General features: G+C 36.5%; 1 protein-coding gene across 3 annotated transcripts in view; it reads left to right on the top strand.

Moving 5' to 3' along the window:
• Positions 1-12972, top strand: part of CDKAL1 (CDK5 regulatory subunit associated protein 1 like 1) — a 415077-nt gene that overhangs the window by 310571 nt on the left and 91534 nt on the right. For all 3 annotated transcript variants that reach the window (XM_062569910.1, XM_062569908.1, XM_062569909.1), the window contains one exon: positions 9326-9388. In XM_062569910.1, coding sequence (XP_062425894.1) covers positions 9326-9388 — 63 coding nt within the window. The remainder of the gene's footprint in view (positions 1-9325; positions 9389-12972) is intronic.

Below are 12972 nucleotides of genomic sequence, written 5' to 3'. Positions count from 1 at the left end.
AATGGTTTCAGAGAGCTGTAAGTCTGGCTATGGAGTTGCTGAGAATTCAGTTCACAGATGAATTTGTGAAACAAGTTAAATTCCACAGTCTGGACTTTGCAGAGTCAGACCCAGGGGAAGGGGCAAGAATATTTTGACTGTAGCACCTGCAGCCATGTCTCTTAAATCCTGCCTTGGTGTAGTTCAGGCACCCTGTAGAATAGGAATCTTAGACTTTTAAGGAGTGTGACTGTCCTACTTGAAAAAAGCAAATCAAAATTCAAAGCTAGACTGGAAAAGCACCTGGGAAACCCAGGTTGGTATTCCACTCCTTTGAATTCAGCTTTGTTTTTACAGCAGAAACCCGTTAGAGTGAAAATTACTAACAATGTCCTCATAACCTTTATACAAATTCAGTCTACACATCTGAGCATCTCAAAGTAAATGTGCAGCTGTAGATTCAGATTAAGCCATTTTGTTAAGAAAAAGAAATAATAGTACCTCAGAAAATAAAACACAGAGAATACATACATTGAGGAAGAGGCAGAGTTCTTTTTAAATTTTACTGTCAAGCCAGAAATACATACAGTTTCTGCAAAAATTCTGAAACCACCATGAATGTGGGATAATTGTTTAGGTTGCTGCTTGGAGCCATGTACATTATATGTATTGACTGTCTGTCCAATATAAAAAATTGCTTTTATGAAAGTGAAGTCCTGTTAGATTTGTCACCTCCCCCCCACAAGCATTCATTTCCCATCCTCATGAACATTCATTTTCCATCCTCCTTCACCTTTTGAGTCCGCTCTGGAATGCTGGTGAGTTTATGCGATTTCTTAGTTGCAAGGAAGCTGGAATAGCATCTGGAGTTCTGCATACCACATACTCCTGTACTGCGTAGAAGAGAGGGATGGTACTCTGTAGAGGTTCAGTAAAGTGTTTGATTGGAAGGAGAGAGCCATTTTAATGTGCAACATAAATATAGATGTAATCAGCATCTCAGATAAATTTCTCCTCTCAGTATAATTCTTTTTCTCACAAAAATTAAGAAGTCAAAAATACAAATGTAGTTTTTTGAAACAAATATTTAGTAGTCTCTGTGACTGTTTTCTTTTTTGTATGTTTTTTATGGTTTATTACCCATTCTGCAACATTTTTGCTTATTAAAGAAGGCAGAGAAGTATATCATTTTTCTGCATTTCCCACCTAGATTTATTGTAATTTTGTTCTTCGAAAGATATTTGTATGATTTTTAAGTAAAGTGGCATTCAACATAAACTGAATACATACTTTTTTACTTCTTTTACATTTTACTCACACTGCAAACTACATGAATACACACATGCATGGAGTATATTGGAAGCCTCTGCTGTTAATTACAAGGATTGAAACTGTAAGACAGATGTCATGAGGACAATAAAAGCTGAAGATTTTGTATCTTTTTCCTTTGTCAGTGATTATGAACACGTGCACTGATCTGGGTCTTCAGGTCAGGGTATTACAGAAAGTACAAGGACTGTTTTGTAGATTCCCTCTTTGAGACAAGATTTGATGCAAGTAGGGAGATGCAACAAAAATGTCTTTGAAAACCTTTTATTCATTACACTACTGTTATTAATAAAATCAAACCATTATTGTTAAAAGCAGGTAACTTTTTGCATAACGCTTTCATTTATTCACCTACATAGGTCGGTCACTCAGTTACTGAGCAGCAGCTCAAGGCCAACCCCAGCTGCATGCTCAGATGCAGAGGGTCCTCCAGGCACACCAAGAGCTTCGAGGAAGGTGTTTGGAAAGTCCCTCAGAGGGATCTTGGTTCGGTTAGGTGTATATGCAGCCCTGCAGTCTTCATCCACATGCAGTGGTTATCACCGTCTTGGATGTGGCCCAAGTCGCGCAGCCTACCGTTGAGCCTAACAGCCTTGCGCAGGTGCGACACACTCTTGATGTCCTGAGTTTGTCAGTTCTTGCAGATGCAGCAGGACTGCTAGTCTCCAGAACTTACCAGTCTTTTCACATGCTGCCTTTTCAGCATGTAATTTTCCTGTCTTTGGCCTGTTGTTTGCTATTACTTCTCCATCCGAACCCAGATAACTACAGAACCCGGTCACACAAGCTCACACAGAAAGGGGCCTTTAGGACAACTGGATGTTAACATTATGTTAACATAGGTTGTGTTAACATAAATTCTCTTTCCTTTCCCTTTCTTCCTCTTCACTTCCTCACAATTAAATGGAAGAACCACAGGAGTTTTAACTATGCCTTTCTGTAGCTTTTACTTTAATTAGGTGACTACTGCATGAGGAATGTTTCATCTCTGTCAATTCATAATTTTAATACATTTTGTGAACTAGTCTGGTCAAAGCTGGAAATGGTGTGAGTCGTTACAGATATGAGGGAGTACTTCCCGTAACTTAATCCCTGAAATTGGATGTATGCATCACAACGGTAAAATCTGTTTGCTTCAGAAAAGCCTCTTTGCTCTGGCAGTTCTGGACTTCCTTGAATGAGTGCGTAGTTTTGATTTCATAGCTTGTCACTTAAAACAGGTAGCAAATAAGAATCTCTCCAGGTCTGATATTAATAACATTACTGAAATGGGTTAAGCTTTACTACTTAAATACCTTTGTTGTCTGGCATAAACAGATTTTGGTTGAGTTTTAGTTTTGTGTCTATCCATAACTGTTATTTTAGACTCTAGGAATAGAATTTGACAGTTTAAAATGTATTTTTAAAAAAATCATGGACTTCTCAATATAATTCTCTTATTTTTTAAACCTGCAGTCCACCTTTAAAGGGGAGAAGCTCTTTAATGTAAAATGGGTTATATTTGTTTCATGTCACAGAGGTGACTAAGTTTGTCCATCATTTGCAAATCATGTTACATTTATGATGGTCCACAAAGTCTACTTTAAAGAAAAGGATGACACTGAAATATCCTGAGGTAGGTTCTCAATGACCCTTTCCTGAACTTCATCTGTCTTTGATAATCCAAAAACACTCCTTCAAAGCCATCACAGTCAATCAGCTCAGTGAGCGCTTTGGAACATTTTATCTTCTGCTGTTTTCGTTGTTGCATGTGCACCTCAAATCAGCCTGCTAAAAATCCATGTGGGATTTGGATCTGTTGGAAAATGGAAGTAGAGAGGAGGACTGAGTAATAGCAGCTCAGTCCTGGGCTTGGATAACATGTACCAGTAACGCTTCAATAAGGAAATGTAGTTTGCGATTCATTATTTTGTTTTTATTGCAAATCTGGGTGCGGTAGCTATATATATTCAAAACCAGCCTATCCCTCATGACCAATCACTTCATTTCTGATTCAGCGTCAGTCTAATTTGAAATATGACTGATATTCACTAATATCCAAAACCGTGTTTCTGTCAGACGCGTTTAGTCTGCAAGATCTTTTTGAGCAGAAATAGAATTCAGGTGACATCCTTAGAAAGTACCCACTTCATATAGGCTAAGGTACATAATCAAAATTTGAGTATGATTTTGAGTTTTTGAGGTGTTTTATAACCTCTAAATTAAATTAAATTCCTGAGGAAAAATAACAGCTTATTTTAATTCTGATCAGTACTATGTAAAGAGAGAAATTGGGAGAAGCTAAAAGGTGAGAGAGGAGAAATGAAATAAAGACATTTATCTGCATTTCAGTTATGTACTGCTAAGTAATCGATGATAAAAACATTGCAAGAATATTGTAATTCTTACTGCAAATATGATTGACCTAATATACCGTGCTTGAAAGGAATCCGAACAACTTAGATTGCAACATATCATCTGAAAGACAGGTAGTTACACCTGTGAAAAAAGGGAGGGATCGTGTAAAAAGCACAATGTAGTTGTGGGAGTTTAGGAAGTTTAGTATTCAGTGGATTTATTTCATTTCCAGGCTTATTTTTATAAAGTAATTTTTGGTTATGAAAGTGTGGTGTTAGGACATCCTACCTTTGCTCTATTTTCACACCATTATATGCAACTGTTGTTAATAATAATTTAAGTAGAACTTTTATTTTTCTGAAGTATTCAACACAAAATTATATGCAGTTACCTATTGTGTCCAGAATATTTAAAACGATTTTAGACAGTCATCTTATACATTTCTAATATTCTGCTTTTTATTTTAAAATAATCTAAAATTAGTATTTGTTAAGTCATATTTTCTGATCTGAAATAGGATAAAATTTTTCACTATTGTTAAAAATCAATGCACGCGAAAAAGGTAAAAAACCAAGAAACTCACTAACTCTTTGCTTTATTGGTTTATAACTGTGAATGGGACTAAAAGGATCTTTCCTTTGTTTTTATTATATTTTAAGCATATAGTATTTCATTTTCATTCATTTCAGATGACCAGTAATCCTTTAAAATCTCAACAGTTGATAATAAGACCTCTGGAAATCTGAGCCTCCAGATAACATGTAGAAATATTATATTTAGAACAAAGTATGTATTAATTGCACGTATGCTTATAGAAAAAAAAGTGAAATTAGTGATGTTGTCTATGTATGTTGTCATAAGAAAGATTATGATTTCATATTGACTTGTGGTTCTTGTTAGTTTTATAACTGCATGTTCAGCACTACCTGTCTTTGGAGAAGTGTTTGATTACTTCAGTGTGAAACCTTCATTGTGCTTCAGCATAGTAACAAGCTTGAAACAATAAATTCATTTGCAATAACTTCACTTTACGTAGGGAAGCCCTTCCATCTTGGCATACTTCTGCATAACATGCATGATTTTATAGTATTTAACTCAGTCCTACAGTAGCACTTTCATCCATTTTTCATCAGGGTTTTGCATACTTTTCCAATTAAAGACAGCAATGAAGTATATTTCCAATGCAACTGCTTTGCATAACGTGATCTTTTAAAAACTTACTGAAACAGAAAAGTGAAGAGTTGCTTGCCTAGGCATACACATTTGCTCTTAAATTGCCCTCATTAGCCTAGTGTCTGAATATCTCTGTGTATCTAATGTTGAAAAGGCAAATTGAGTTTTCCTCATCTCCTTACACTTGTTTAAGCACTTAGAATTTAAATCAGTCCATGACTGAGTCATCAGAATCTCATAACCTAAGAAAATCAGTACTCCTGCAACACACGTCTTTTAAGGTATATGACTCTTAGGAAACTGATGCTTGAAAAGTTTTTGGAGGAAAAGTGTGTGAGGAGGAAAAGTCTTTGGGTTGCTGCACGTCAAATACTTTTGCACCACAAATGCTGCCAGACTGAGTATTGGCAGTAACCCTCTGCTAAGAGTACCTTGGTTTAAGGAGATGTTCTGTGGTCACTGAGCGTACGCTGAATCAATGCATGGTAAGGATGAGAGAACTACTGAAATGAACTGCTCTGAGTCTGTTGCAGGTATCAGACTTCAAGTGATCTTTTGCTTTTTGAAAATATCCTGTGGTAATTGATGTGATAACTTTGGAAAATCTTTAAATTTTTTTCCTGAAAGAAAAAAAATGCAAATTATTCTGTGCAGTTCTGTGAGAACATTCGAGTGCTATACTGCATTGCTTGTGAACCTGGACCGTTATGACTGCAAAGTGCATTTGCCTAAGTTTGGAAGATTTTTACTGAGTGGCTTCTTACCTTGAGATTTTGACAGCATTATTGGTACGGAGTAAAGGAATGGGGAATCAGAATACTAAATGGGAAAGAGCAGGAAGACAGATGTAAGAGCAGTATTTTGATACTGGTCAAGAGAGGGATTGAAACGAATATTGGACTAGTAGCTGAGGAAGGAGAGAAATAGGACTCCTAAAGTACCTCAAAGAAAGCACGTTTGGGGAGATGCGTGCAAACCGTCAGCAATTCAGAGCTCAGGCTAAGAGGAGGAGAGAAGGTTTAGGAATTGGCATAGTCTGCTGAAGGCAGTGAAGGAGAGAGAGTTTATTGACTCCTTATTTTCTCCATTGTGTCTAGAGGCAGAGAAGCCTACTTCCCTGCAGCTGTTGTGTTTTGCTTTTGAGGTGAGCAGGGAAGCATGCATATTCTTCACTTAAAAGAATACTTACTTAGTGCCTACCCTAGGAATTTAAGGGGTTACTGTTTGCCAGCATAAATCCCATGTTCTGTTTGAAATATTTTTTATTTTTGTTTTCTAGGGATTTGAATTAAGCTGGATTCGGTGTTCTAGAAAGACATGGCAACCATGACAGTGTTTAAAACATTTTTGTCTCATGTATTCAGAGTTCCCACAAAGTAGTCACATGCTTTTTAGATTTAGATCAGCTGAGCACATGGACATTCTGGGAGTTTCTCCAGGAGCATTTCTTCCTATACATCTCCAGAAGTTACAGAATCACAGAATGGTAGAGGTTGGAAGGGACCTCTGGAGGTCAGCTAGTCCAACCCCCCTGCTCAAGCAGGGTACCTAGAGCATGTTAGACAAGATCGCGTCCAGATGGGTTTTGATTATCTCCAGAGGAGGAGACTCCACAACCTCTCTGGGCAACCTGGTCCAGTGCTCCGTCACTCTCACAGGGAAGAAATTTCCCCTCATGTTCAGGCAGAACTTCCTGTATTTCAGTTTGTGCCCATCACCTCTTGTCCTGTCACATGCACCACTGAAAAGGGTCTGTCACCTCCTCTTGACATCTTCCTTTAAGGTGTTTGTATACACTGATAAGATCCCCCCTCAGTCTTCTCTTCCCCAGGCTGAAGAGGCCCAGCTCTCGCAGCTGTTCCTCATAGGGCAGGTGCTCCAGCCCTCTGTCATCTTTGTAGCCCTGCACTGGACTCTTTCCAGTAGCTCAGTAGCTCCATGTCTCTCTTGTTCTGGGAAGCCCAGAACTGGACACAGTACTCGAGATGAGGCCTCACCAGGGCTGAGGGGAGGGGCAGGATCACCTCCCTCCACCTGCTGGCAACAGTCTTCTGAATGCAGCCCAGGATACCATTGCCCTTCCTGGCCACAAGGGCACATTGCTGGCTCATGGTCAATTTGTCATCCACCAAGACTCCCAGGTCATTCTCTGCAAAGCTGCTCTCCAGCAGGTCATCCCCAAACCTGTACTGGTGCATGGGGCTATTCCTCCTTAGGTGCAGGACTTGTTGCTTGTTGAACTTCATTAGATTCCTCTCTGCCCAGCTCTTCAGCCTGTGCAGCTGCATTGCATGTTTCTTTCTCTCACAAATTCCCAGCATTTCCCAAGTCAGAAGCATTTTGCTTTTTTTTAAAAAAAGCAAAACTTCTGCCTTTTATGAATGAAGGAAAACTGTGATTTCCTATAATGAAAAGTGGAAGACTACCTGAATGTAGTATGTAAGAGAGGACATCTTCATTCTTCATGTTGCCTGAGTTTAACTAGACTCTAGCGGTGAAGGATAGGGAGTTTTATGTCATATGATTGATTTTTATCAAAGCTATTGCAATAAAATAATCAAAAGTATTTTGTGAGCAATCAAAATGTGTAAGAGAGGGAAATATTCTTCAATAAGAACAAACAAAAATTATACTTTTCTAGATACTGTATTTTTTTCTAGAAAGTTCGGTGGAAGTATCCAGAGTCCAAACTAAAATATTTTTGTCTACTTCTTGCATATGATTATACATGAAATTGATCTTTTTCAAGCAATCTTGCTTTTAAAATTTATTGTGGCACTCCTCCAGATATCTTTTATCATATTGTATGTACTTTCAATGTGTATAACTACCAGGAAAGAAACCGTTGTAGCGTGATGGAATTTGAGTTAAGCTACCTTGATGCTTTCACTTGAATATTTTTTCCATTGGAAATAAAATACGTATTAGTGGATTAGAGGTCCAGGGTTCCTCTACTAAAGGACATTTTTTTCCTCTGGTAAGGGTACATTGTATTGCTGATAAAGTCTATAATGATGGAAATGTCATTTTAAATATCAGTTCTGCTAGTGTTAGAAAAGATCGTTTGTAAACTCAGGAAAAGAACTTCTTTTAGGTATTCCTTACCATAATTGAATAGAAATGTCTATTAAACAGATATCTCATACTGAAAACAAAATTCACCATTCTTATTTGAAGAGGGTCGGCAAGAAAAAAAATTATTTGCTTGACTCTTTAGTGGTCATAACTAAAACACAGCTACTGACCTCATGGAAGCAGTAGTATTACCTGATACCTCTACTGACCCAGTTTAAAACAAACAAACAAACAAAACTGTTGTAAATTCATACTAGTAGCTAGAGCTATAGCTTGTATGACTAAATTGTTGCATCAGAAAATTTCATTGAAAATAAAAACTGTGCAAAGAAGGGAAGTATGTAGTTCCTTTTGCATAATCAAAAAATGAGTAAATTGTGCTATCATTTCCAGAAGTTAAAATAAATACCACAGTCATGCAGCTGCCAGCTTTTACCATTTACTTCCCAGCATGCTGGAAACATGAACAGGTCCTATCAGTTAGCTGGAAAGCTTCTTTCACAGAAATGATGGCTAAAATAAGACTACAGTACAAAGTACCAGTAAATGGAATGTACAGTAATTGTAGATTATGTCTAAACGGTACAGTACTATGTACAATGGTAAAGTACCAGTAATGTAGCTGTCTCCTCCTTATACACTTTCCAGGGTGGAATGCTCCAGTTTCCTGAGCTTTAAGATAAGTCAACACAGATTTTGACATAATGAAGTTTTAAACTTACTTGTGACTCATCCCTGTATTAAAGATGAAGGATGTTTTTTCTCCTGTGCACCCTGTGTCCCAACCACAGAATGCAGCTGAGAGATTCTGTTTAGCAGCTCTTGAAATCGCAGAAATCTTTCAGTGATTTCAGTAAAAGCAGGATTAAGGAGTTTTTGTCTCTAAACTTCTGTTCTTAACAGAAGGAGGTTTTTCTTCCTCTTTGTCTTGGCATTAAATGGCATACCACCTATTAATTTTCCACAATCAAAGCAATGAGAGTATTAGCATCAAAAGCAATGGAAAAATAGTAAGACTTCTTTAAACAGACTTCCTTTAAACCTAATCTGCTATAAAGCAAGACTGCAAGTAGATACTAGAATACTGAACAAGTCTTTGCAAGATTGAAGCCGAATTATCAAGTGTTGTTATCTGTATTCTGAGACATTTATGATTTATTGTGTAGAAATTAAATCTGAGCTGTTTTTGCATTTCGTTGGTGTTATAGTTTGGTATTTATTTTTATTAAGGATATGTTCTTAACATTGTTAATATATATGTTAATTATTTCCTGTGATATTTAATATCTTTAATCTGCATACTCTTGGTACCTACAGTTGCATTAACCAAGTAAGAAGAGAGTGTGTTGGTAGCCACACACAGCTTTTTAAGCTTTTAGTCTCTTTCCTTTAACTTTTCTAATAAATTTTATTTATTAATATTACTTTTCAGAAAAAACAAAGAACAAAGGATCTGTCCCAGCTGTTTCATTCATACAATCCATATGATCATAAGGTAAGAAAAAAATATGCTGCCTACATTTTTGTTAAGTAATTCCAAACGTTTGTGATAACTGTATTTTATGTTTAATGCAAAAATAAAAGGAAATGATAAGAATATTTGAAGGTGCTAGGATTTATTCATGTAATTCATGTTTAATCAGACTATTATATAAAATGCATTTTTGGTTCAATGACTTACATTAACCTCCTAGAAATATAATTTATGGATTGACACTTAATCCTGTGAAGTGGTCATATGGGGGTGTCTGATTCTCCCTTCTTTTCCTCTCTATTTAGGAAGTGTGTTACCTTTGAGTATGTTGCTTAGCCTGTTGTTTCAGTTAGGCCCTGAGATACATGATACTAATGAATTATCTATTGATTCTGGAAGCATCATTGGAAAAGATCGTTTTATTAACAGCTGGCTCGTTGGGGAAAGAAAGAAAAATGCAGATCATCATTATTACTGGACCATTATTTGTAAAGTCTGGGAACCCTGGTCAAAACCCTTATAGGTGTAAGAGAAAAAGAAAACTACTTCCCCGAAGACCTTGCAGTACAAGATTAAAAAAAAATAAAGCTGTTACAAGAAGATTTCGGAATACCAAGAGGCAAAGAGACAGTAAAGTAGGATCAAAGGCAGTGATCACAGCATTTCTGTGGTGCAAGTATTTGTCATGGGTTTCTTCATAGACATTATGCAAAAGAGGGCATTAAGCAGCAAATTGGAGGAGAATTAAGTAGATTTGTAAATGTTTTCAGGGACTTCTCCAATCTTGGATGCATCAATGGGCATCCTTTTTTTTTTTTTTTAAAGTAAGTGCACCAGATCCTTTAACAATTTGTCAGCAGGATGAGATCATCTTCTCTGCTGCTTCTGTTTTGCCAAGTGTGTATGATTTTGCAAGTGCACATATTAAAACAGAAAGATTTGAAACATTTTTTGTTTAGACATTTCAACAGAAAAAAATGAACCCTATTACTTATTTTCTAATCCATGTAATGAATAACTAACTACACACTGGAAAAAGGAATTAGCTTTTATGTTTGTGGGAAGAAGGACTCAAAATGTACAGGTAACTTATGTGCAAAGTGTGCATGTGTAAATATAGATATTTGTACGAGAGGGAAATACAATGTTTTTAAATATTAATGGATTGAAACTCCACTGTTTGGAACCTTCCAAGAACACTCTACATACATGTCTGAGAGCAAAGGCAGGGAAAAAGGCTAAATAAGCTTATAAAATAGATGGAATCAGGTAAGTTGTTGCTATGAGAGTTCCATAGTTACCAGCTACCTGAACATCTACAGCTTAGAAAATCATTAACAAACAGTAGATATATTCTGTAATTTTAATAATTATATATCATTTCAAGTTAAATCCATCACTTTGAAGTATTTTTTTATAGACAGACTTACCTTATCTATAAAGTCTGGTAAAGCAGATATTAAGGGCCTGTGAAAATTGGTAAACGTTAAGAATAAAGGAAGTTAATGTGACAAGATTTCTAACTGGAATATTGCTTTTTTAAATTGAAGCAGTTTAAGGTAAATGTCATAGTAAATCAATTAAGATCTAATAAGGAGAAGCAACTGACAAACCAGAAGCTTTGATAGTTTTCTCCATGTCTAAATTCTCCTGTGCCAAACACTTTTTATTCATAGTACAAGGAAATTCCATTATTCTTTTATTAGCACTCTTAACAGAGCTTGGCCATTTGTAACTGCTGCTGCCTTCCTGTTCATATCCTTTGTGGTGTTATATCAAAGTATCCTCAAATGATTTTGGCTTCAGTTGTGAAGACTTATGCACTCTTTGCAAATTAGTCATCGGGCACTGTGGAATTAAATATAAATGCGTAGATATAATCCCTTTTGATCTCTGTTTTAGGACCTTTAATAAATTATTAAAAGTAGCACAATTGTTTGATGATTTTTGAAGCTCTACTCTTTTGGCACTTCCAAGCACACTCTACATATGTGTCTGAGAGCAAAAGGGGGATAAGAGGCCAAGTAAGTTCATAAGAAAAGATGTTCTTTCCTTATTTTACCTTTGACAGTGAAGGGTTTTTTTTTCTGCTAACCACTTCCTATTTGCAGTGGTTGTAATGAGTTCATTGCAGATTTCTAACTTTATGCTGTTATTTTCCATCTTAGCTGCCAATATTTCACAAGTGTTATGATCTAGGGAAAGGCTTTTAATTTTTTTTTTTCATAAATCTAGCAGTAACCAACATTACTAGACAATATAGTTATTTCAGGTGGATGTCTGTATTAGTTTTACCCTAGTACTGTTTTGCCTCATTTGCATGTAAGAAAGGCTGAGGTTTGGGGGGGGCTTTTTTGTTCACTTTTGTAGATTATTTTCAGTAAGTGTGAAAAAAAGGAGCTTTTATGGTGGCTTTGTGGAAGTGTTGGTGATGCAGGATCATAATGTGAATGACTTGAATCACTGGCTTTCAGAATTATTAGTTGATTAAAAGGTTTTTCTTTCAGAACATTTCTGAAGTAGAAAAGGGATCACCTTAAAGGATAGGTTGGAGCTTGGTAGAGTAGTGAAACAGTGGTTAAAACAGATGCAGGAAAGAAGATCATTACTGACAATGTCTGGAAAAGGACTGTCAGCTGAAGCAGTTTGGCTGTATTTCATTCTTTGATGATGGGCTATCCCATAGAAAAGAGAAACAATAATCTAAAAAACGTTCATTCTTCAAAACTAGTACTTCACTTGCTAAATCAGAAATACATGTTTTGATGGAGTGACTACACTAACTTTGTTAATGTTACTATTGTTTATACTTGATCAGGAGACCAATAGCTATTAAAGAAAGTAGCTATTCCTGGAACTTTTATCTCAAACATATATATCTATCTATGGCAAATTACTGCACCATAAAAGACATTTTAAATGTCTTTGGTTTCTGATTGTCAAGTGAAAAGTGAGTTTTATTACTGAACGGAAAAGCAAAAATTTCTTTTCCCTTCCACTTTCAGGTGTGAGGTCCCTCTGTCTTGTATCCAGTGTATCTAAGGAAGCCTTAATTAGGCAGCAGAGCAGGCAGAGACTTTAAATTGCCCTATACAAGAGGGATGGAAAAGTGGGAGATGTTCTACCTCTGCTGATAGCAGAGGAAGTGTAGTTAAGCTCCTCTATTATTTAATGTCCAGAATGTATCATTTACCATCTAGCTGGCCTTTTCATTGTTTGGATAAAGCCATATGATAGCAAATCTCAAAAGATATGCCCCTCGTTGTATCCTTACCCAGTGGCATTTGATCCTGCTCTGTTCCACTTAGGGCCATCATAGCGCTCACAGTGGCTGCAGCTACAGAGCCTGGGGAGCGTTCGAGTACTGCGCTACCAATGAAACAAGTTGTAACATTGGTCTCGAGCACCTGGGAAATATGTTGAACTCTTTAAGTCAGGCACGTACATAAAGTTCATTTTTCGCAGATATTTTTCGTTAAAATAAATAAATAATAGCTCCTAAAGCACTTATTTTCCAAGACCAAATAATTATTTGATACATATATTGAGTATTAAAAGCTACTCCTGGTGAGTGGTTGCCATGTGTTCAAATTTATTTCAGTTTG

This window comes from Rhea pennata, chromosome 2 (genome assembly GCF_028389875.1).
Source record: "Rhea pennata isolate bPtePen1 chromosome 2, bPtePen1.pri, whole genome shotgun sequence".
NCBI lineage: Eukaryota > Metazoa > Chordata > Aves > Rheiformes > Rheidae > Rhea > Rhea pennata.
Note: the sequence above shows the minus strand (reverse complement) of the source record. Positions and strands in the feature narration are given on the sequence as shown.